This window comes from Colossoma macropomum, unplaced genomic scaffold (genome assembly GCF_904425465.1).
Source record: "Colossoma macropomum unplaced genomic scaffold, Colossoma_macropomum, whole genome shotgun sequence".
Taxonomy (NCBI): domain Eukaryota; kingdom Metazoa; phylum Chordata; class Actinopteri; order Characiformes; family Serrasalmidae; genus Colossoma; species Colossoma macropomum.
In genome coordinates this window covers 29368908-29389834 of record NW_023494785.1, presented here as the reverse complement: position 1 = coordinate 29389834, position 20927 = coordinate 29368908, and the positions used below count along the sequence as shown (strand labels likewise).

At 40.7% G+C, this 20927-nt stretch overlaps 1 protein-coding gene across 3 annotated transcripts; it reads left to right on the top strand.

Moving 5' to 3' along the window:
• The first annotated feature begins 594 nt into the window (after nucleotides 1-594).
• Nucleotides 595-20891, top strand: pogzb (pogo transposable element derived with ZNF domain b). 3 transcript variants are annotated; one of them, XM_036590105.1, is made up of 21 exons: nucleotides 595-702; nucleotides 1249-1366; nucleotides 1559-1683; nucleotides 3702-3806; nucleotides 3896-4053; nucleotides 4211-4310; nucleotides 6020-6283; nucleotides 6480-6665; nucleotides 6910-6995; nucleotides 7082-7353; nucleotides 7547-7701; nucleotides 8110-8210; nucleotides 8329-8475; nucleotides 8839-8973; nucleotides 9168-9394; nucleotides 10668-10808; nucleotides 10934-10987; nucleotides 11096-11208; nucleotides 15083-16564; nucleotides 16962-16995; nucleotides 18711-20891. In XM_036590105.1, the coding sequence occupies exons 3-21, from the start codon at nucleotides 1566-1568 to the stop codon at nucleotides 20527-20529; spliced, it is 5697 nt and encodes a 1898-aa protein (XP_036445998.1). In that variant the 5' UTR covers nucleotides 595-702; nucleotides 1249-1366; nucleotides 1559-1565; the 3' UTR covers nucleotides 20530-20891. The 3 variants fall into 3 exon arrangements, with proteins under 3 accessions (XP_036445998.1, XP_036445990.1, XP_036446006.1); XM_036590097.1 differs by having other exon boundaries at nucleotides 15083-16765; XM_036590113.1 differs by lacking the exon at nucleotides 15083-16564.
• The last annotated feature ends 36 nt before the right edge of the window (nucleotides 20892-20927 follow it).

Below are 20927 nucleotides of genomic sequence, written 5' to 3'. Positions count from 1 at the left end.
CCATACACTGAGTCAGTGGAAAACTTTCTGAATAATTTGAATGAAATTTAATTTATTGAACAATTCTAACTTGACCTATGCTCACACCAATGACTATAATGATATACTAAAAATGTACCTTGTTATCTTGTTTATTTTATTGTTTATTTAACAACAAGGCAAACATCATCTTATTTAACCAGACGCTGTGCTGGATCACGAACCTCTGGGGGTCATAGGACCCCTGTCTGAGAGTCCCTGGCATTAAGTAAAAACAAGCAGCAAACAGCAGTTCACTAAAAACAGCACTATTCATCAAATCACACACTCGTACAGCCCAGTGTGGAATGTACAACACTGTAATGGTCTAATTGGAAGTGGAAGCAGATGCTGAAGTTGTAGTTTAACTATAGCTACACGGTCATCCACTTCATTCACCCACGACACACTGATGCTGGCTGGGCGTGATTATGCACACAGACGGATCCGCTTCGCCTACAACAGCGTTAGTTAATGTGACAGTGCGGCCGCCATTGTTCCTAAAGCGTATTTTTCTGTCTGAGCAGTGGGAGCCAATCAGAGTGCGGCGCTGGGACAGGATGTGACGCAGGAGCAGCCTCCACCAGTCGGGTAGGTGCTCCTGAAAACGGAAAATCGTCGTCGTCGTGTCGGCTTTTTATCCCTGTGTGTTAAGATGTCGTTTCTCGATACGCTTTTAAAATGGTGAGTACGATTCATAACGTCCATGCCTTCACTACGAGCGCGTGCTCCGCAGTGGAGAGCGAGCGCAGCCGTCGCGAGTCTGTGTTGTTTTTATCGGCCGCGCAGGGAGAACAATGTGCGGAGTAAAGCGGCCGCTGAGCGAACGTGCTCCGCCATGCCGACCAATTGAGAGCGCTCAATTTCTGGGAATGTCATGTATATCTTTAACGAGCGACCTTGTGAGGACAGTTACACCGTCACCGTCTGTTTTTCAGTGCGCTGTGCAGTTAAAAATTATGTGGTCTTCCTCTTAAACCAGTTCTGTCAGTTTTGCATGACGGTGTCTTGGTGCGGCACAGGGACTACTTTTTTCTCCGCCCCTTTCACCAGATCTGTGAAATTGCGCTGCGTCTGCCTTTGGGAATTTGATTATTAGTAGGTGCGGAGTCAGACTCACGCGCGTGTGCACAGTGAATACCCTTTTCTGTTTGGTGTAAAATTATGTTAAGTAAAATATGTCTTGCACAGTTTATTATATTGTATGATATTTGTGTGTGTTTTTTGCAGGTGATAAAATAATGCCACCAGCGTTACTTGCGTTAGTGCTCTGGCCTAACTGAGTATAGTTTCAGGCCACTGGAAGACGAGGAGGCTCACAAACGTCATCTTAGACTAATCCACACAGGTAATTCAGAGGCACATTTATAGCTAAGGAAAAGTTTTCTGGAAACTAGTAGTAAATTATATATTTATTCCCTTTGAAAAGTCCACCACTGTACCATACTAAAATATGAGGTCAGAAAAGCCTTATGCCGATATCGTTGCTGCTCATGTAAATGAGTATTCATTATTGACATGATTGCATTATTCATCGCAGCAGGAAGATGGAGGACGCTGATTTGTTTATGGAGTGTGAGGAGGAGGAGCTGGAGCCATGGCAACAGTTAAACCAGAACCAACCGGATGAATCATCAGGGACGGCTGGAAGTAAGACCTCCACTGGTAAGTGTGATTATTCTCTCATTATTTATAGTGACTGGATTCATTTCACTTGGACATTTGACATCACATGTTCACTATTTTAAAGTTGATGTTTTTGAGCTAGGTTAGCATGGTGGCTCACGTAAACAGCAGTTTTGCTCAGTGGTTGCACTCATGGCTCATGGGTGGTCGATAATAGACGTGCGTCCTGACCAAATAAGGAACTCCATGTTATATATTGTTATATACATGTGTTATATATTATATAAATATAAAATATAATAATATTATTGTCCCATGTAAATTGTTCCCCTCAAATATTGCTGGATCCTGTAAATTAGAAGGTCGCTAAGAAGTCGAAATATGAATATTGCAAATCTGCATCTGTGCAACAAGCAAGCTAACACTCCTGCATGTTGAAAGCAAGCTCATTGTTTTGTGTGGGGTGTTTTGGTGAGGTTGACGGTCTTGTGATGTCAGTGCAGTGTGGTATCAGTTTGCATTAAATTCGACTCCTTAACAACTTTGAATCAGAGGATCCAGCGATGTTCTGGGGGAAAATGTATGTAGGACAAAACATTACAGATTTTGGACGTTTGTAACGCACAGTACTGAATATAATAACATGTAACACAGCATCGAACACATTACACAGCAGTACATTCCTTCATTGTGTCATCATTCAATAAATATCAAACTATCTGTCGAACAGTTGATAAATGTTAAACAGTGCTGCTAATGAGGAAGGAGGAGCTGTTTAGTGTTAGCTTCGCTAGCATGCCAACAGCTCTGCCCACCACAGAACATGTTCAATTCTGACTAATGAAAGCAGTGACATAAGTTTGGATGATTTAAAAATAATAAATAAAATGAGAGAGTGAAGTTGAGCAACCGCTTAAGGGACAGAAAGGCGACATGAAACCTGTTCTGTGGTGTTTGGATCTGTAGCCTGATGTTAGCTTAGTGAGCAGACTAAAGACACTAACAGTGCCACCAATCGTAGTACAGGCTTGATTCTGAAAATTGGTTATCTGTTGACACAAACTTCGATGATAAAAATTTAAAAGCAAAAGTATTGTGACAGGAAACCAAAATTGAACCTGTTCTGTGGTGTTTGGTTTGGCTAGGCTTGGTTGTAGATAACTGATGCTAAAATGGCACCAGTGTAGAGCATAGCTCACTCGTTAAGAGGAGAGTGCTAAGTTGAATGAGTGGTGTTGGAGTGAAAGCTGAAATCGAATGTGTCCTGTGGTGTGTACAGAGAATGTGCGGTTCTGATGTGTGTAACTCTTTTCTGTGACTGAGGTGCTGTCATGCCTAGTTTTTCCTATTCCGAGTTTATTTCCTGGGTCTAATTTCCTCTCTTTGTCAGCACCACCTACCGGTGAGCTCCCACACCACCCCCAGTCAGCCCTGTAAATATATATGGGTAGAATGTGTTTATCCATTCGGACATGGAATAGAAAAATTTGACGTCATCATTTTTAATTATCATCATTTTGACCTACCGTGGTGTACCCAACCCTAAATCAAAGTTCTAAGGATGTGTAGCAAACTCCAGATGCTTACATTTGCAGTTTAGTGAGAGTACAGGCTCTTCTCTGACAAGCCTACAAATAGCTTGTTGCCATGGAGTTTGTGTCTTATAATTTTATTGGGTTTGGTGATCCCACGATGCAGTCAACTCCTACATTATGTATGATTCTTTGAGAACGTTTCTGTCTTTTAAAACCTTTTCCTCACTGTTGAGGCAAAATGCACATGCATCCATTTCCCAGCAGGTTTGCATTTCCAGCTTCTTTTTTTTTTTACTTTGTGCAAAAATTTGTGTTTTGGTATTTAGAGAATGCATTTTTTTACTATTTCTATTTATTTTAAAGAGCCATAGCCTGTTTTTCATTTCTCCTTTTTTGACCTTCATGCCTAAAAATTAAGGGCAATAATTCTAGAGGTCACTGATTTTTAAAAGCTGAACAGTTCAGCTTTCATTATCTTCTTTCTTTCATTCTATTCTGAGCGTGTATTGTTTATGTTCCCAGGAGCTGTTACTGTTGAAAACCCAGCTTTGTCTAAACCAGTTGTAATTTCCAGTCTGCCTCCTGTCAGCAATAATGTGAGCACTGTCCCCTTGCTCACCAGTACACGTGAGTTACTGTCCTCTCTTCTTGCCTGCTTTACTGTCATACCATTTAAGCCTTGATTATTTATTATTTCTCCCTTTTTCTTTTCCCAGTTCCTACAGCTGCCCCTGCTGGGATGTCTAAAGGTGCTCCTGGGCAGCAGCTGATTCTGACGCAGGGTGCAGGAGGGTTGACCCCTGTGGCTTTGTCCCAGGTTATCCTGCCTGGCTCAAGTGCTGCTACTAGCCAGCCCATCTACTTAACCACACAGGTGCAGTCCTGCTGTTTTTAACTGATGACATATTCAATAATCTGAGCGTTCATGAGCAGAATATAAAACCAGTGACTGGCTGCTGAACAGTGAATTGTAAATGGTTCGCATATCACCTGATTTTATTATGGTTTCTCATTTATTTTCGCTCTTGCAGGGAATCCCTGTGCAAAACATCCAGTCAGGTCAGAGCCCAATGAGCATTGTGTTGAACGTCCAGCAGGGCCAAGCTGTCCGACCCATTACTTTGGTCCAAGGTATGACTTTTTTATTATTAACAATTGTAAGGATAGTTGAATATTACTGAAAGTGAATGTACTGGATATATTTGAGTAATTGAATACAATAAGTTTAAGGCAGTATTCGTTGGTGTGAAATGAAGCTGGATGTACTTTGCATGACTTTTAAAATTCTGAAAGTCGTCACCCTTAAGGTCTTTTCCCGTAAGGGCACATGCACTAGACTATAAAGCAGAAGGACGTTATCAAACATAAGTTTTGACTATGAGAAACTCACTGTTATCACGTGATACAAACAAAACTGAACCAGCCTGGGCCTGTTTGGGCTTTTATGCATGCCCATGGAAGCATAGCTAAAACGCAAACTGTGTTTATTTGGTTGAGAAATGCAGAGTAAGAACTGAAAGAATAATTTACTACAGACTGGCAGCTGAAATTGTAAAGAGAGTCTTCGCAGTCTGCTGCACAAGAAGTGTGTATGCATGCGTCATCACCTTTATTTCTCTCTCTTAGCTCTCTTGTGAATGATTTTAGTCAAATATAATCAAACATGTTTGAGAATATTGGAAGGCCTCTGGTCGCTCCAGAGTTTGGAATGCTAAAGACAGACTTGTTTACCCTCTTACACCACCAGATTATTCGCATCATCATTAGTCACTGCTGACTGAGCTCCCGTCCTGGAAAATTACTTCAGGTTGTGAAAATGTGTCGTAAGGGGCCAATCGGGTTTAAAATCAGGCTAGTTGTGTAGTGTGGGCCCAGCTTGGTTACGCAGTTTTTATGTTAGCGGAGAAACATATTGTTCTACTTCTGTGTTAGAACGTGCACTTTGATTTTGGCTAGGGATGCATCAGTACGAATGCTGGTACCAGGTATCGGTCTGATGCTCGTGCTCATTTAATCATGCTCATAAAAATTCACCAATACCAACATTCGATACCAGCTGGTAGTGTGTAATGTAAGCAGAGTGTATGCTGCCACGCTAATGAGCAAACACAGTGAAAGAGGTTCTGCTCACATACAGAAGTGTTACTGACACCATGACAGTCGGACACAAAGCCGTCTGTCACTTTAAGCATTTCACCTTGGCAGATTCCCACCAGACCTACACTGCTGTTTTAAACACAAAATCACAGCAGCTTCCCCACCACGGGGGGCGACACGGCGAGTCACACGAAGACGGAAAAAGTAGCAGTTTGCTACCAAAGTCTGTCTTTGCCGACTTTATTCTGTTTAACTGAGTAGAAAAGCGAGGTATAAAGGTTAATGCGTTTTTTGTTTTGTTTTGTCTGCCTGCCTTTAGCTTCAGCGCACAGCATTAGCAGTGCTGCTCTGTTTCTCTGCAGACTGTTATTTTGAATGAAACAGCTTTATTTGACGTTGTTCATGTTCAACGTTTCGCATACCATAGACTGAGCATTTTTGTACAGTGTGAGTATATAAATTGTAGGCTTTGTCTATATGTGATGGACTGTTCAAACTTAATAATAATAATGCAGCATTGCTAACTAATGCACTTCATTTAAAATCTGTTAAATTGAATGATTTCACTGTTAAGGTTGCACTCATTTACACTAAGAACTACTTCATTTTAAGTAAATTACTCAGTATAGTATTGGACTCTTTATCAGCGAGTACTAAAAACTATGTGCTCATACTCATACTTGGTCTGACAAAAATGGTATCGATGCATCCCTAATTTTGACTCTTCACTTTTTCTGATACAGCACCTGGGACACCTGGGATTTTTAAACCAGCTGTTAGAACAGCACAAATAATTACCCAGCAAGCTCCGATGAGGCCTGCCACTCCGGTGGTAAACCGGGCACAGGCACCTGGTTCCTTCACTGCTGTACAGATCCCCGCCACCCTTACCATCCGAACCACAACGCCAGCCAGCCAGCCCAGAGCAAAGACTGTCCCCCCAGCACCAGGCCCTCAGCCTTCCACCTCACCAAGGGCCATCCCCATTAACACGCAGACTAAAATTGGTGAGAGAGCATTGAGATGAGCTGGATTCTGAATTTGTGAATTGTGACAGTTGAAAGTTGTTTGTTTGCAGGGACTGTATTAATTTTTAATGATAGAGTAAAAAAAATACCAAGCATTTCATCTTACTGAATTACCCTGTGCAGTGTTTTTTTTTTTTTTTTTTTATATGGTCTGTTGTTCTCCTATCCTTGACAGTGACAGTAAAGGCAGGTGAGGGCAACCTGGATGTACAGAACTTGATGAGCTTCATGAATTCTGTCAGTCTTCCTGCCATGGGTCAGCCTCAGACCTTTGTTGTCATGAGCAATCAGAAGACTAATGGTGCTGGCTCTGCTGCTGTTCAGACAGCTGTTCCTTCTGCTCATAACAGTATTGTACAAGGTACACTGTGGCTTAGTTAAGCTGTCTTTGTGCTACTGGGAGCTTGTTTTTTGTTGTTTTGAGTAGTTTTTGTTTTAATATAAGTGGAAAAGAGAAAAAACTTTGGACATGTCAGTGAAGAGAATCTGTGGTACTCATTATAGATCAATACTCTATCAATTTAGTTAATTGATAGAATAGCTTTATATGAATCTTGAAACAACCTAGATGTTTTCCAACAGCTCCTTCTTTTTTTTCTTTTTAGTTACTTCTGCAACACCATCGTCCCACACTTGCCCACGGTGTGGAGCCAAGTTCAAAATGATTGAAGCACTGCGAGGACATATGTGTGTAAGTACATGCGTAATCTTGCGACACAAGAAGTGTCTATAGCCAAGAAGATTGTGGAGAATAAGTTGTTTTTTCTTGTTCTTCAGTTTTGCTGTCCTGATATGCCTCGTACTACAAGCACCGATGCGCTTGCGGCAAAGCCTCAGATTATTCAGACCAAAAGCCTCTCCATGCCTGTAAAGACAGAAAGAATGGACCTCAGTCTGTCAGAGCCCCAGTCAAGGATTGTCATGTTGGTGGATGACTTCTACTATGGAACTTACGAGGGAAATCGAGTCTATGTGCCCTCGGACAACTTAAAAGAGCCTATATCGTTCAAATGCCTCACCTGTGGAAAGAAGCTGAAGAACAATATCAGGTCAAAATCCAAAATATTTTAAAGATAAGTAGTGCTAAGACTGCTGCATTAAACACATAACTTGATGACCATTTCTAGAGTGGGAATATACTTTTAATGCCCTATTGCTGTCTTTGCTTGTCTCTCATCTGAAGTTGGCTGATGCGTTGGATGTGTATGATTAATTGCAGCAACGTTTTTAATCTCCCGGCAGGCTCATGAACCACATGAAGTTCCATGTAGATGTGGAGCAGCAGACTGGTGAGGTGGCATCCCACACATCTTGCCCACACTGTTTCCGCCAGTTTCCAACTCCATTTCGCCTTCAGTGCCATGTGGAGAGTGTACACAATGCTCTTGAGTCAACTAGTAAGAAGGACCTTTTTCTTCTTCATCAATGTAGAGTTGGTTTACAGTGCTTGTAAACAAAATCTTTGAAAGTGTAATATAATACTAAATATTTAACTTTTCAATATTTCAGTAGTTTAAGCATTGCAATCACAGTTATTACATTCAGGACTAGTGTTAGAAGTGTGGTGAATTTAGATCTCTGATCTTTTCATTAACATTGCGATCAAGATTTTAAAAATGTGTTTTTTCCATATAATTTAAAATTTACTTTGAATCATTGTTTCATTACAGTGTAAATATTTTGTAAGATGTTTATCATCTGCTTATCGTGCAATATTTTAGCTGTTTGTATGTGGCTTAGCAGTGGTTATTTGTACTATGTGGGTTCTTGTTATATTGATGTTGTGCTTGGTGCACTTTTTGCAGCGAGGTGTAAAATTTGTGAGTGGGCCTTTGACAGTGAACCTGTTTTCCTGCAACACATGAAGAACACTCATAAACCTGGAGAGATGCCATATGTCTGCCAGGTGAGCTACGTCCTGTGAAACAATTATTTGAGAAAAAATTGCTTTCCTTTATCATATAAGTGTATTTGTCTGCAAGTTAATCATGATTGTGTTTTGTTGCCAATGTAACATTTTTCAGGTGTGTCAGTATCGATCCTCATTCTACTCTGATGTGCATAATCACTTTCGCACATGGCACGAGGATACCCGCTACCTGCTCTGCATTTACTGTTTGAAGGTTTTTAAACACTCCAGTACCTACCAGCAGCACTTCTCTCGCCATCAGGTACAGCAACGCGCACAACATTTGTGGTTAAATCGAAATTTCCAAAGTTCTGGTCCTCTAGAATGTTTGTATATCATCATAGTCCAAAAACAGATCTACGTAATTTGAACAAAGCAGTAATTTTTTTTTTTACATTGTTTGAACATTTCATGATGAATGGACCAATAGAAATACTGCAAAAGTACTTTGACAGAATTACGTTACCTTATGTTAAAAGTTCTGAATGTTTTTGTCTTCTTCTGTAAAGTTACCAGTTTGGAGAGGTTTGTTTATTTAATTGTTTGTTTGTGTATGAGCTTATACACAGTCATGTCTTACAAAAGCCACCATAAAACAGCATTTGGTAATTGCTTTTACTTGCAGAATACCACCGTTTACAACTGTAACAAATGCCGCCTGCAGTTTCTCTTCACAAAGGAGAAGGTTGAGCATAAAGTCAATCACCACAAAACTTTCCGCAAGCCAAGTCAACTGGAAGGGCTCCAGGCTGGGACTAAGGTAAGCCTTCAGTAGCCTTATTCATCAGCCAAATATGTGAAGTGTCAGCACCACAGAAACATCAACATGTATTCTCAAAGCAACGTTTTTTTTCCATGTAACCATTATTGTTGTACTGTCTGTGTTGCTAGTTGTATTTAATTGTTTTTTTTCTGTGGGTCGATCACTCTTAACTATCCCTTTTGACTGTCTAGGTGACCATTAGGGCGTATGCAGCGCAAAAGAAAATGGCAGGCCAGATGTCTTCCAAACCAAGTAGAGAGCCCACTAACACAGAGAGGGACATAAGGACAGCTCAGTTTGGCCAGACTTCCTCAGCACACACACTCAACACTAAACTGCTTGCACCACAAAGTACTACGGCTGGGAAGAAACAAGTCAGCAAGATGTATGACTATCTGGTCAAGTTCCAGGAGCACAGGTAAGTTTATTTCTTGTTCTTGACAACTAGTGAGGAACATAATGTGTGACCAACAGCTTGTGTGATAAAGTGAAGCGATTGTCCACTAGAAGGAGCTGTGGTGTCAAGGAACAAAGCAGCCTCAGTCTTTTAAAATCTTTTAACTACAGTTTCTATTGTCCTGAAGTTGGTAATATTTTGGGCACTAACAGCACACACCTAGATGATCATTTTTGCATAATAATGTAAAATGATACTCGGAATGTGGAAAAATTACAATTGACTGAAAGCCTAGAATGGACGCCTGTATTGTTCTCCCAAATTATTGGACTTTTTGGACCTGTTTTTTCTAAGTGTTTGTTACCTTTACCAGAACCATATCTGTACACTAATTGTATTTACATACATTTGAGATCTCCCTCTCATAAAGTTAAATACAAAGACTGAGATTGCTTTCTCTTTCTGACAAGTCCAGTACCACAAGCTAATGCAAGTAAATGTTCAGATCAGAATTCATGTGCTTTTTTTCCACTGCACGTACGCCATCATTCAACGTTGCCATGGCAGCAGAGCCAAAAGGACGTTAAAGCCTGTTAACAGTGGAAAAGAAACACATTTCACCTTTGTTGCCTTCGTCTCGCTCTAATAATGAACAGCTAAGAGCTGATCAGAGTTAATTATCTTTGCAGCGAAGGCTCGTTCTGACCGTTAATCTGTTTGCTGATGATGCACGTGACTCACGCGTTTCATTCACGTGACGTTACTGAGTAGGATGTGCGCATGCAGGTCACATTAATGCCAGATTTGAATCACTTACCTAAACGAGTGTGAACCATCCTGTCAGAGAGATTTGAGCAAAAAATTGGATTTGAGCAATGAGGCATGTAATGTGAACGTAGCTTAACCCACCTCTCTTCTTTTTCCAAGGCAAGACAAGAGTAGCATCGTGTGTGGATACAAGAGAGATTGAGTGTAGCGTCAGACAGTGTGATCTCTAGGTTTGTCCTGTGTGTGTGTGTGTGTGAGAGAAGGGCTTTTTTCGGGAGGGTTGTGAGTTGTGAGTAAAAGGCAACTTTTTCGTTTAACGGACAAAGAAAGGATGGAATCATGACGCAGTCAGTAACTGGAAAAACATAGATGCACAGTAAATAGGACACATTTTTCTACTTTTTGAAAAGAAATAGGTATAAAAAGGCAGACCTTTGGAGGGGAGGGTGAACTGTTTTGACCCTTGAAACTGTTTTGAATTTCCTGATGGGCAAGTTTAAGGCAACAAAAATGTTCTTTTCTTTAGAGCACTGCTGGGGAGACAGAAATGTGTGGAGTGTACCTTTGACATCCCAGACTTTGCCAATCATTACCCTACGTATGTCCACTGCTCGCTGTGTGCATATAGCACATGCTGCTCCCGCGCTTATGCTAACCACATGATCAAGTGAGTCAAGTCTTGTTGTACGTTTCACGTGCCTAGCAGAACTATCACAACATTCATGAAGAACTAGAGATTTCAGCAGTCATTACCTGGAACAATACTTACTATGTGTAATTTTTTTTTTTCAGCAATCATGTTCCAGGCAGAACCCAGAGAGGTCGCTCTAAGAAAGGGTCTCTCAGGTAATGCTTTTATTTGCAGTCTTTGTGCATTCTTCATTGCTTTAATAGATGCGTAATATAAACTGTGGGCGCTGCTATTTACTGTTTAGAACTGATTTTCTTTTGCAGTTGGCTAAACCTGACGTGTGCATGTTGTAACTACAAGACAAATCAGGGAGACCTGATGGCCAAGCACCTGGTCCAATACCCTGATCATTATTACTGTGTCTTCTTCATGAAAGGTGAGTGTGCTTTCAAGTGTTACCATCAACAAGCATAAATATGTAGAGCAGTTCATAAGTAATTGGACAGCTACAGTTTTGGGTGTTTTGACAACTAGTTCAGCACATTTGAAAGGATTGAAAATGCAGAATGTCAATTTAAGTTTATATTGAGTGAAATAAATAGGAATCTCAGCCCTTTTCTTTCCCATTTCAGAGGAACGTAAGTAATTGGACATTGCATTGCTTTGTTTAGTAACTTACCTTACGGTTAATGGCTGCTTGAGCTCTGCAACCCATAAACATGACCAAATGCTGGGTATCTTCCCTGGACCTGCCCTGCCAGGTCTGAATGCAGCCAATTTCTGTTCCTGCTTGTCTATCTTTCTAATTTTTTTTTGGCCCTGTTGTAGTAATAGTAGCAATAGTAGTAGTGGTAGAGTGTTTCTGGTCATTGTTTTGCTATATGTGTGCAGCATTTTGTACTGTTTTAGTTCAGAGCTCATCCTATTGATATCAGCAATTACCCCTTAGACAAAAGGTTTATGGACACATAAGAACAAGTTCAAGACTGATGGAATATCAGTCTTGAACTTGTTCTTATGTGTCCATAAACCTTTTGTCTAAGAATTATACAGCCTTCCTTATGTACTGTTTTGCAAACTGTTACCTGACCTTTCTGTTCTTTGGGTTCTGGTTTGTATGTAGTTATAAACCCTCTGTGGTTATGCCGGTGTTTTTTGAAGGTAGTCATCAGCACATCTATTCCTACACCCAACAGATTTTAACTGTTTCATCATGATTGAATGAATGCTTTGGTCATTCTGTGTGTGTTTTTAAAAAGGGCTGTGATTCCTATATCTAACCAAGATAAGTATATCTTTGAGAGAAAGTTCATATTCTGCACTGTAACTCTAAAATACCAAATACGGTGAGTCTGGAGGGTCCAGGACTCCTCAGTGAACATTTTAGGCCTCTGAAGCAGCAACAGCTTTGGGATAGACACTTGTATACTGTCATAAAAAAAGGTACTGTGCAGGTACATTTTTCATTCATCAAGGTACAGATAATGTGAATGTACCCTCCGAGGTACAACAGTGGTTTTAAGGTACAACCCTAAATAAGTTTGTTTTTTTGTTTTTTTTCCCCTCTTTTTTTCCTCTTTTTTTTTCTCTTTTCTCAAGGGAAAGGAACGTCTACCTTTTTCTAATCTAATGCTTTAAAGCAGAACAAAAAAAATAAAAAGTTAAGAAAGGGTGTGTAAAGTCAATACAACTTAAACAATATATATATACAATTTGCAATGGAATCCGGTACAATTATGTTTCCTAACTAAAGGTACTGAAGACATACCCTTAAGGGTACCACACTGCGGCAGTGCAGTATAGGGATGAAGTAGAAATAGAAGTATTTTTCTAGTGTTTGTTTGTTTGTTTGTTTGTTTGTTTGTTTTGTTTAGTACTCGCTGATTTGTGTCTGACACCACTACTCAAAATTAAGTACTTGTTACTTTAAATGAGTGCAGTGTACCTTAACAGTTAAATAACTAAAATCTAGCTGATTTAAATGACATGCGTTAGCTAGCTATGTTACATTACTTTGGCTCAAGGAGCGCTGCAGTGGAGAGAAGCGGGTTTTGTTCCACAGAAAAGCGCTTCTGTGCAGCTGTAAGTAAAGTAAGTTTCATAGTTTTATCATAATCTCTCTTTCAGCAAGTCTGTGTAGCACAGTGACAGCAGGAAACACTTCTGATGCTAATGCATCCGAAGACCTCACGTTTTGTGTTGAAGTCTTTTTGGCTGGTTGAGCTGTAGTTGAATGTCCTCTAAGGGCAGACATACACTGCGGTTTTAGAAATGTTGTTCTTTGGTGACTCACACTGTATGTTTGAATAGACCTTTGTGTATAGACAAAGCATGCAAATTATACATGCTGTGTGAAACGCAGCCCTGTAAGCTCGATCTGTGAACAATTTCAAATAAATGTGTTTCATTCAAAAGAACAGTGTTATTTTGAATGAGCTACAGCAGTGCTGCTAACTACTAAAACCGTGATGTATACGGCAGCGCAATACTGTCAGTTTAAAAAATCGACATATTAACATTCATACCTCACTATTCCATTCAGTCAAACAGAGTAAAGTTGGCATAGACAAACTTTGGTAGCAAATATCGACTTTTCATGAGGTCATGTTCGAGGCATCAGGCCAACACCAGTATCTGTATCAATGCATCCCTAGTTCAGTACCTTTTTTCTGATAGTAAATACAAATTCAGAAAAAGTTTATTTTGAAAAGGTCAAGCTTTCAAATTAGCCTGCTTCTTTTTCCCATGCAGTGTGGTTAATAGCCATTTTTACAATTTAAGGTGCATACAATATACTAAACAATTCAAATGTTCCAAACTGCCAAACTGTTTTGCCAAACTGGAGCACTAACAGGTCCCCCATGGGGTACTTTGAACACTAACTTTAACCTCATGCTTTATTTCAAATGTGCTAAAATACAAAATAACACCAAAACAATTCATAGTCCAATTACTTACAGACTGCAGTATATGTGGTCTAATTATGCATTGGGTTTTCCAGTGTATTCAGCATGTATACTAAAGCGTTATTATTTTTCTGGTGAAACTTCAGTATTTAGCTGGTTGCAGTATTTGTCCGTATCACTGTTAAGCTGTTGTGCAGAGACTGCAAGAGTGTAACAGTTCAGAAAAACGTTTGATTCAATTTGCTTTTTACTTTTAAAGTCACAATTCAGTGCAAGTTTAGATTGTGGGGTTTTTTTTGTTTGTTTTAAATATATACACTTTCTAAAAGACAAACTTTATCAAAATACTGACCTATCATATGCTGCTCCAATTAAATAATAATTGATATTACATACATTAGGAAAGGTTTTATTATTGGACAAAATACATCATTGTAGATTTAGCAACAATAGCTATGTACGGCACAAGATCAATCCCAGCATCTTGCTCTTATAACTGTAGGGAAACAATGGTACTGCATAGCTCCCAATGGGTCACACAGATTGGTGATTTTCCTGCAACACACTTGCTAGAACCTAGTAATTAGCTGATGAGTTGAATCAGGTGTGTTGATTCAAATGACCAACCTGTGCTGGACACTGGCCCTTTAGGATCAGAGTTTCCCACCCAAAATAAAATCAAGGCGCTACAACCTTCTATAGATGGCCCTGTGTTTGGCGAAGGGAGAAAGTGTGAAGTAAGAGAATCCTGGCCCCATTTCTTCTTTTGAATAGCAAAATCAGAAGTTTTAAACTTATAGTAGTAATTATGCAGAAACGGTTGAGGAGCATGGCTTTTTGTTTTGTGTTCTAATAATATTTCTTGCTTTCTTCCATTAATATTACAACATGGTCTTGTGTGTAAAAGCAAAAGAAAAAAAACGGTTTAGATATGTTGTAGAATTTAAGCATTTCTCTATCAGCCACTTCATACAACCATATGTGGCACTGTCTACAATAAAATTAGTTTACAGGATTTGAGCTTAAGCTGTTTATAAGAAGTGTGTTACCTGGTGTTATTTCACAGTAATTCCTGTGACTTCACAGCAAGTTTGTCAGAGCTCTGTGGGGGGTGGGTGGGAAATCTGTGATTACACAATTCCCTAGGTACAGCACGTGAACGGAGACAGCCAGAAGGAGTTCTAAAACACCTTAAAAGGAGTGTTTAAAAAAAAGATTTACAAAAGGATTGTATGCCAAGGAATTACCTTCTGCTTCTGAACTACTTATTCTTTCAAAAAGTTAACAGGCATGGGAACCACTTCAGCATTGAGTGTAGGATAGTTAAGTGGAATGGTAGTAGTCATAAGGCTCCGAAAAAGAAGACTAACTGTGTGTTCCTATGATCCCTCCCCTCCCCTACAGAGTGTCTGGAGACTGATATTGAGTTCTGCCAGGTTGAGGAGGAGGAGGAGGAGGAGGAGGAGGAGGAGGAGCAGGTGGAGGTGGAGGAGCTACAAGAGGAAGGAGCTAGTGATGATACAAAGCCTGACTGGCTGTCCATGGAGAACTGGAGGGTTCCAGGTGATCCAGGTGATGGAGGATCTGTGCCAGAATTCACAGACATCTGTGGACCACAGCATTTCATGGGCAAAAGCAGTGATGTCCTTGAGTATTTCCAGCTACTCTTCCCAGACACTCTCATAGACCAAATAGTTTATGAGACCAATACCTATGCCAAGTGTCAGCGCTCTCTTGGCAGAGGGGACCCCACTTGGAACCCTCTCAGCAATGAAGAAGTCAAAGGCTTCATAGGCCTCTGTATCCTGATGGGGGTCCAATGTCTTCCTGAGCTAGAGATGTACTGGTCCTGGAAGCATTACCATAGCTGCACCACCTTCTATAGGACCATGTCCATCACACGCTTCAAGCAGATCAGAGCTCATATTCGAATGAGCAGCATGCTTGCAGAGGAAGATAACCGCCCTGTGGACAAGATGTCTTTCTTCCAGTCCATGTTGAAAATCCTAGAGACAAGCATGCAGGAAGCATATAAGCCAAACAAATGTTTGACTGTTGATCAGGCTTTGCTGCCAGCCCAGGACAAAGGAGCTGACCGGGAGAAGTGTACAAACTCTTTGCCACGAATATGGCTCTTGTGTGACTCAAAATCTGGATACTGTCATAAATTGCTTATCCTGACACAACAGGAAAAGCACACAGACTTGGGGAGCTCAGTTGTGCCTTATCTTGTGGAGGGTCTTGAAGGAAAAAATCATCAGATTTTCATATCCAACAAGCTAACAAGTGTTCCCCTGATGACAAAGTTGCACAAAAAGAGCATATACTGCTCTAGCTCCATCCCCACCCATAGTCCAATCCTCCCTGTAGAGTTCTGGAGTCAGCCTGCATTGGAGAGCCCTGGGGCCTTCATTCAATTTGAGCACCCCCCAGTGCTGTTTACCAGATGGAAAGATGCAAAAGAGATGGTCTGCCTTTCCACGAATGCTGCAGCAGGTCAGCCTGACACAGTGTGGAGGAAGTCCACCAGTAAGGCAGGTGAGCTGTCCACCATCTCAAGACCACTGGCCTTTAAGCTGCTTCAGGATAACATGCGTGGCGTGGACATCTGCAATCAACTGCTGGCTTGCAACCAGCTTGGTGGACTGTTCCTGGACACAAATTGGCGGCGCCTGTTCTGGTTTCTTGTCAACTTAAGCATCATTAACTCCTTCATTATACTGCGAGAGACCCGAAAAGGCAACCCACCCGGATGGCTTCAGGGGGGCCACTTTTCTCAAGCCGACTACCGCAAACGCCTAGGATACCAGCTGGCCAAGTGTGCTGAAAGAGAAGCTCTCCTGAAGAAAATTGCCAATGACCGAATGCAGCAGCGAAGATATGAGGGTAGGAGTGAAGTTTCTGAGACTTTTGAGGGGGTCAGACATCGTTTAGCCAAAATTACATTTAAGACCAGAAGATGTAAAAGTTGCAACCTAAAGAATCAGCGTCATGAGAGTGTCTATGGCTGCACTGCATGCCATGTCAACCTGTGCAAGGGTACCCGCTGCTTCTGGGACTACCATGGTTTCTCTGCAAAGTTCAAAGGTTATGAGACCTATACACACTGAGTATTTGTGTGTGTGTGTGTGTGTGTGTGTGTGTGTGTGTGTGTGTGTGTGAGAGAGAGAGAGCGAGAGAGAGAGATAAAAAGGTTAAAAGAACTTAAATTTTCTAAATGTTCCTACTTCATAATTCAATACTGATGAGTGTTCTCTTAGTGATTTCTTTTTTGTCTTTACAGGTAACCCAAAAATTGGATTTGTGGAGCCTAAGAGGTATATCTTTATGTTGTCTGTGTGGATGAAATGTATCTGGTTTCTCAATTTGAATATGCATGTGCTATGATACACTATCTACAAAATATTTAATACAACCCTATATATAGAAACTTTAATCACTTCAGAATAGTGTTGAAAGATCACATTTCACATACTATTTAGAAGTTGTAGACAACATAAAATAATATATATTAATAATAATATAAAGCTATTTATCCTGACGATAAGCATTTATTTTGAAAAACACCAGCATTAGAATAACTCCACATACCCCTAAATAAAATACATTAAATTGTGATTTATGACTGTCAGGGTGTTAACCACGCCATGCAAAGTAATAGTACAAAGTATACCAAATTATCTGTTATACACAACACTATACACACTAATACCAGTGCATCTGGTATACTGATTAAAATTGGTACTCAGGTTTGAATTCTGACTGTTACACCTCTGTGCTACACCCAGATATCATGATGTACAAATGGTGAAAGATATGCAAAAGTTAACCTGTTTAGCTGAGTGGCTGAGTCAGGGATGTTTGTCATGTTTTGAATGTAATGAAAACATAGCAGACCTTCGATCACCTCTTGTTGTCTAGTCTGCTGCATTTAAAATAGTTCACATTGTTTTCAAGGCAGTGGACATTAAGGAATTGACAGCCTTTTTGGGTCATACCTGTACCATAGGCTGTCACCATGTCTGGTTGTCTGGTAGGATAAATTGGAGATGGGCATTAACAAGTCCTTATCTCATGTCACAGCATCTTTCTCAAGGAACATGTCACAGGTCTTACGGAGACACAAAGGCCAAAGAACTAGGTGTAAAAAAAAAAAAAATTCTTATTAAAAAGATTTAAATTCGACTATGAGAGCTAATCTACATCCCTTCAGAGGGTACGACGCTCAAGAACTGCTCCTCTACAGGTTTGACATGACATCCCACTCTATACGCAGTACAGCAAAACTACAGAAACAGAAAGGAACGTCTCTGCTAGCACTGTAACAGCATCTGTAGTAACATCTGTAGCCTCAGTTTTTGAAGTGCGGAAAAAACACAGATGGCAACCAAAGTGCAAGTATGACTAGAAAATTGATAAAATTCAGTTGGATTTTGTGGCACGTCTGTAGCCTATGTACTGTAATAACTGTCAAAGTTTATGTAAACTGTTTTAATGTCTGCTCAGTTTTGTCTTACTAAAATAGGATTTTATCAATAAGTATTTTTTTTTTACCTTGTAGTATTTATGTTTATTATGTTTATTCAAAAGCTTAAACAAAACAGAAAATGGAAAAAAAAAAAGGTTTTCAGCCAGGTACATCTTGAATTTCTGTTTTAGTTTCGGCCTGGAATTTTCTTTTTCGTGCCACTACCAACGACCATAAACGCACAGGAGAGGCTACATGATGCTCAGTTGGGAGACATTATTAGATGGCAGAACTAGCTTTACTTGTGTGCTTTTACTGTTCATGGTAGGCTTTATGGTAGAGTCAGCTACATTAGCTCTTTGACAGCTGAACATACAAGTCACCACTTCTGCCAACCTTGCAGTTATCTACATTTTTTACTGCAATTATTGTGCAGTGCTATGCTCTAATGAATATATAGTTAAAATATGTGTATAAGGAACAGGGCCTCAAGGAACATGAGTAAACCGTATTCATAGCTCACTTGTAAAATTTCCTCATGTGTAGTATTTTGTCTTCTTTTAGAGAAAGTACTCAGCCTGCCCTGGACTCCAAAAACGTTCCACGCAGCTCTTCAGTAGATGAATCAGCTACATCGCTGGAGGTCTCCTCTGTGCAGGATGAAGACCTTGATCAAGAATTGGCGCCCCTGGAGGAGTCAGATTCAGACTTTGAGACAGACGACAGTAGTCAGCAAGAGCCCCTTACGATGGAAGATGAACAAACAGCCAGTGAGACCACAGCAAAACCGGGTTCTCCAAAGACCAACAAAGAAAGAGAGGAGACGCTGTCTGTTAGACAGCTCCGAATACTGCTGTTTGCTTTGTGCTCTGGGGTCGAGAAAGCTGCCAAAGACATGGACACAAAAGCTCAGCTCATTAGAGCCTGGCTTCGAGACAAAGAGAAAAGACTGGACCGTGAAGGTAGGAGTGGAGAGGCTGTAGAGCGCTTGGTGGAGTGGGTGTTAGTCCAACGAGAGCAGCAGCGTATTATCAATGAGAAGAACCTCTTTCAAAAAGCTTCGGAGGTCCACAGTCAAACTAATCAGAGCAGTTCCTTCCGTATTTCATATGAGTGGGCAGTGAGCTTTATGCTGCAGCATAAGCTAGGTCTGCAAAGTGTGGCCTTGCCCAGTTACCAGCTTCCACGTGGCCTGGAGGAAAACTGCCACCATTTTACTGGGTTTGTACAGAGACAGATTCAAATGCACAGTGTTCCTCGTTCTGCTGTTGGTGCTATGGATGAGCTGTCTATTTTCGTTGACTTTGATACACTTGTTGATGGCTCCATCACTTCCAAGGAGGCAGCCTTCCAGTTAGAGGGTACTGGGAAACCTTGGGTGAATATTTACCTTTCTTTGCTGGCAGATGGCACAATGCTGCCAACAGTGCTGTTTTTCAAAGGCACCCCTTTTGGCAGTTTCAGCAAAAGGCTACCAGACTCACTGCTTCTTGAGGCAAGAGTTGAAGGTTTTTCAGAGAACGAGGAGCTTGACATCTGGAATGCTCGTGTGTGGCAGCAGCATTTAAATTCCCAAAAAGGGAGTAAGACCATTCTAGTTATGGATGGCCATCATAGCCACATGTCTGAAGGCTTCGTGTCCACCATGAGTGGCACAAAAACCTTACCTGTCATTATTCCATCAGGTTGCACTAGCAAGCTGCAGCCTTTGGAGATTTGTGTGCGTCCTGTGCTGAAGAAGTTCTTGTTGGCTCGTTGGTTGCAATTAGTAACCCAAGGTTGTGTAGCAGAGGTCACACCTGAAGAACTGGTGCGGCTTCTTGTGACCTGGCTAGAGGAGTTCTTGGTTTGTTGTTCCAGCAAGCCTGAACTAACTCAGTACTCTTTTTGCATTTCCTGTGTGATTGCAGAGCATGAGGAATATAAAAAGGAAGCTAATACTCAGGTGGAGCTGATAAATACATTGACAGAAGCCATGCTTGGACCAGAGGCAGTAGATTCCGAGCCATTATCAGAGGAAGAGTCTGTGGAGACACTTGCTGAAGGTGCAGTGGAGCCAAATAAAAAGGTAATCGGTGAAGAATCGCCTGGGACTGCAAAGGAGGATGTTCAACAGACAGGGACAAAAACAGAGGGTCAAACAAGAGATGAAGGCAGAGCAGAGACTGAGATCAGTGAGAATGAACAGCAAGCACAGAAAATGGTAAATAAAGGTTTGGACGCATCAAGTGCGACTTCAGGGACTTGCTCTCCCCTTCTTCCACATGTCCTTCCACAGTCACCAACCTCAACCCAGGTTTCTGAGAAAGAGGACCTTTTAGAACCCAGTGAAGCCTGTCAAGACTCTGATATAACTCAAACAGATGCAGGATCCAGTAGCTAATCTGCTATGTGAAGGCTCAAGATGATGTTACTATAAACTGTAATTCAAAAGAAAGGGTAGAGACTGAGTGTATAGATGTAAAATGCTCTAAATCTTTGTGCACAGTAAGCCCGCTTGCTTGTTTAATGAATTATGTTTTCATGGGACTAAATGAAATCTTGAAACTTGGAAGTTTGATAAAATGTAGCTTTTCATTTCTCTGCAAAAGCTACATCAGCTCAACTGATAGCAGGACGTGATCATGACTTTTTTACTATTTGTACTACCTTTCAACAAAACCTCACTCTCACATTGTAACTATTTTAATTAATGTCTATGGACTGAGATCTCTGGTACATAAATGTTAATTTTCTTTACCTGTCTTTTGTCTCAGTGTTACTGAAGTGATGTTAATAACA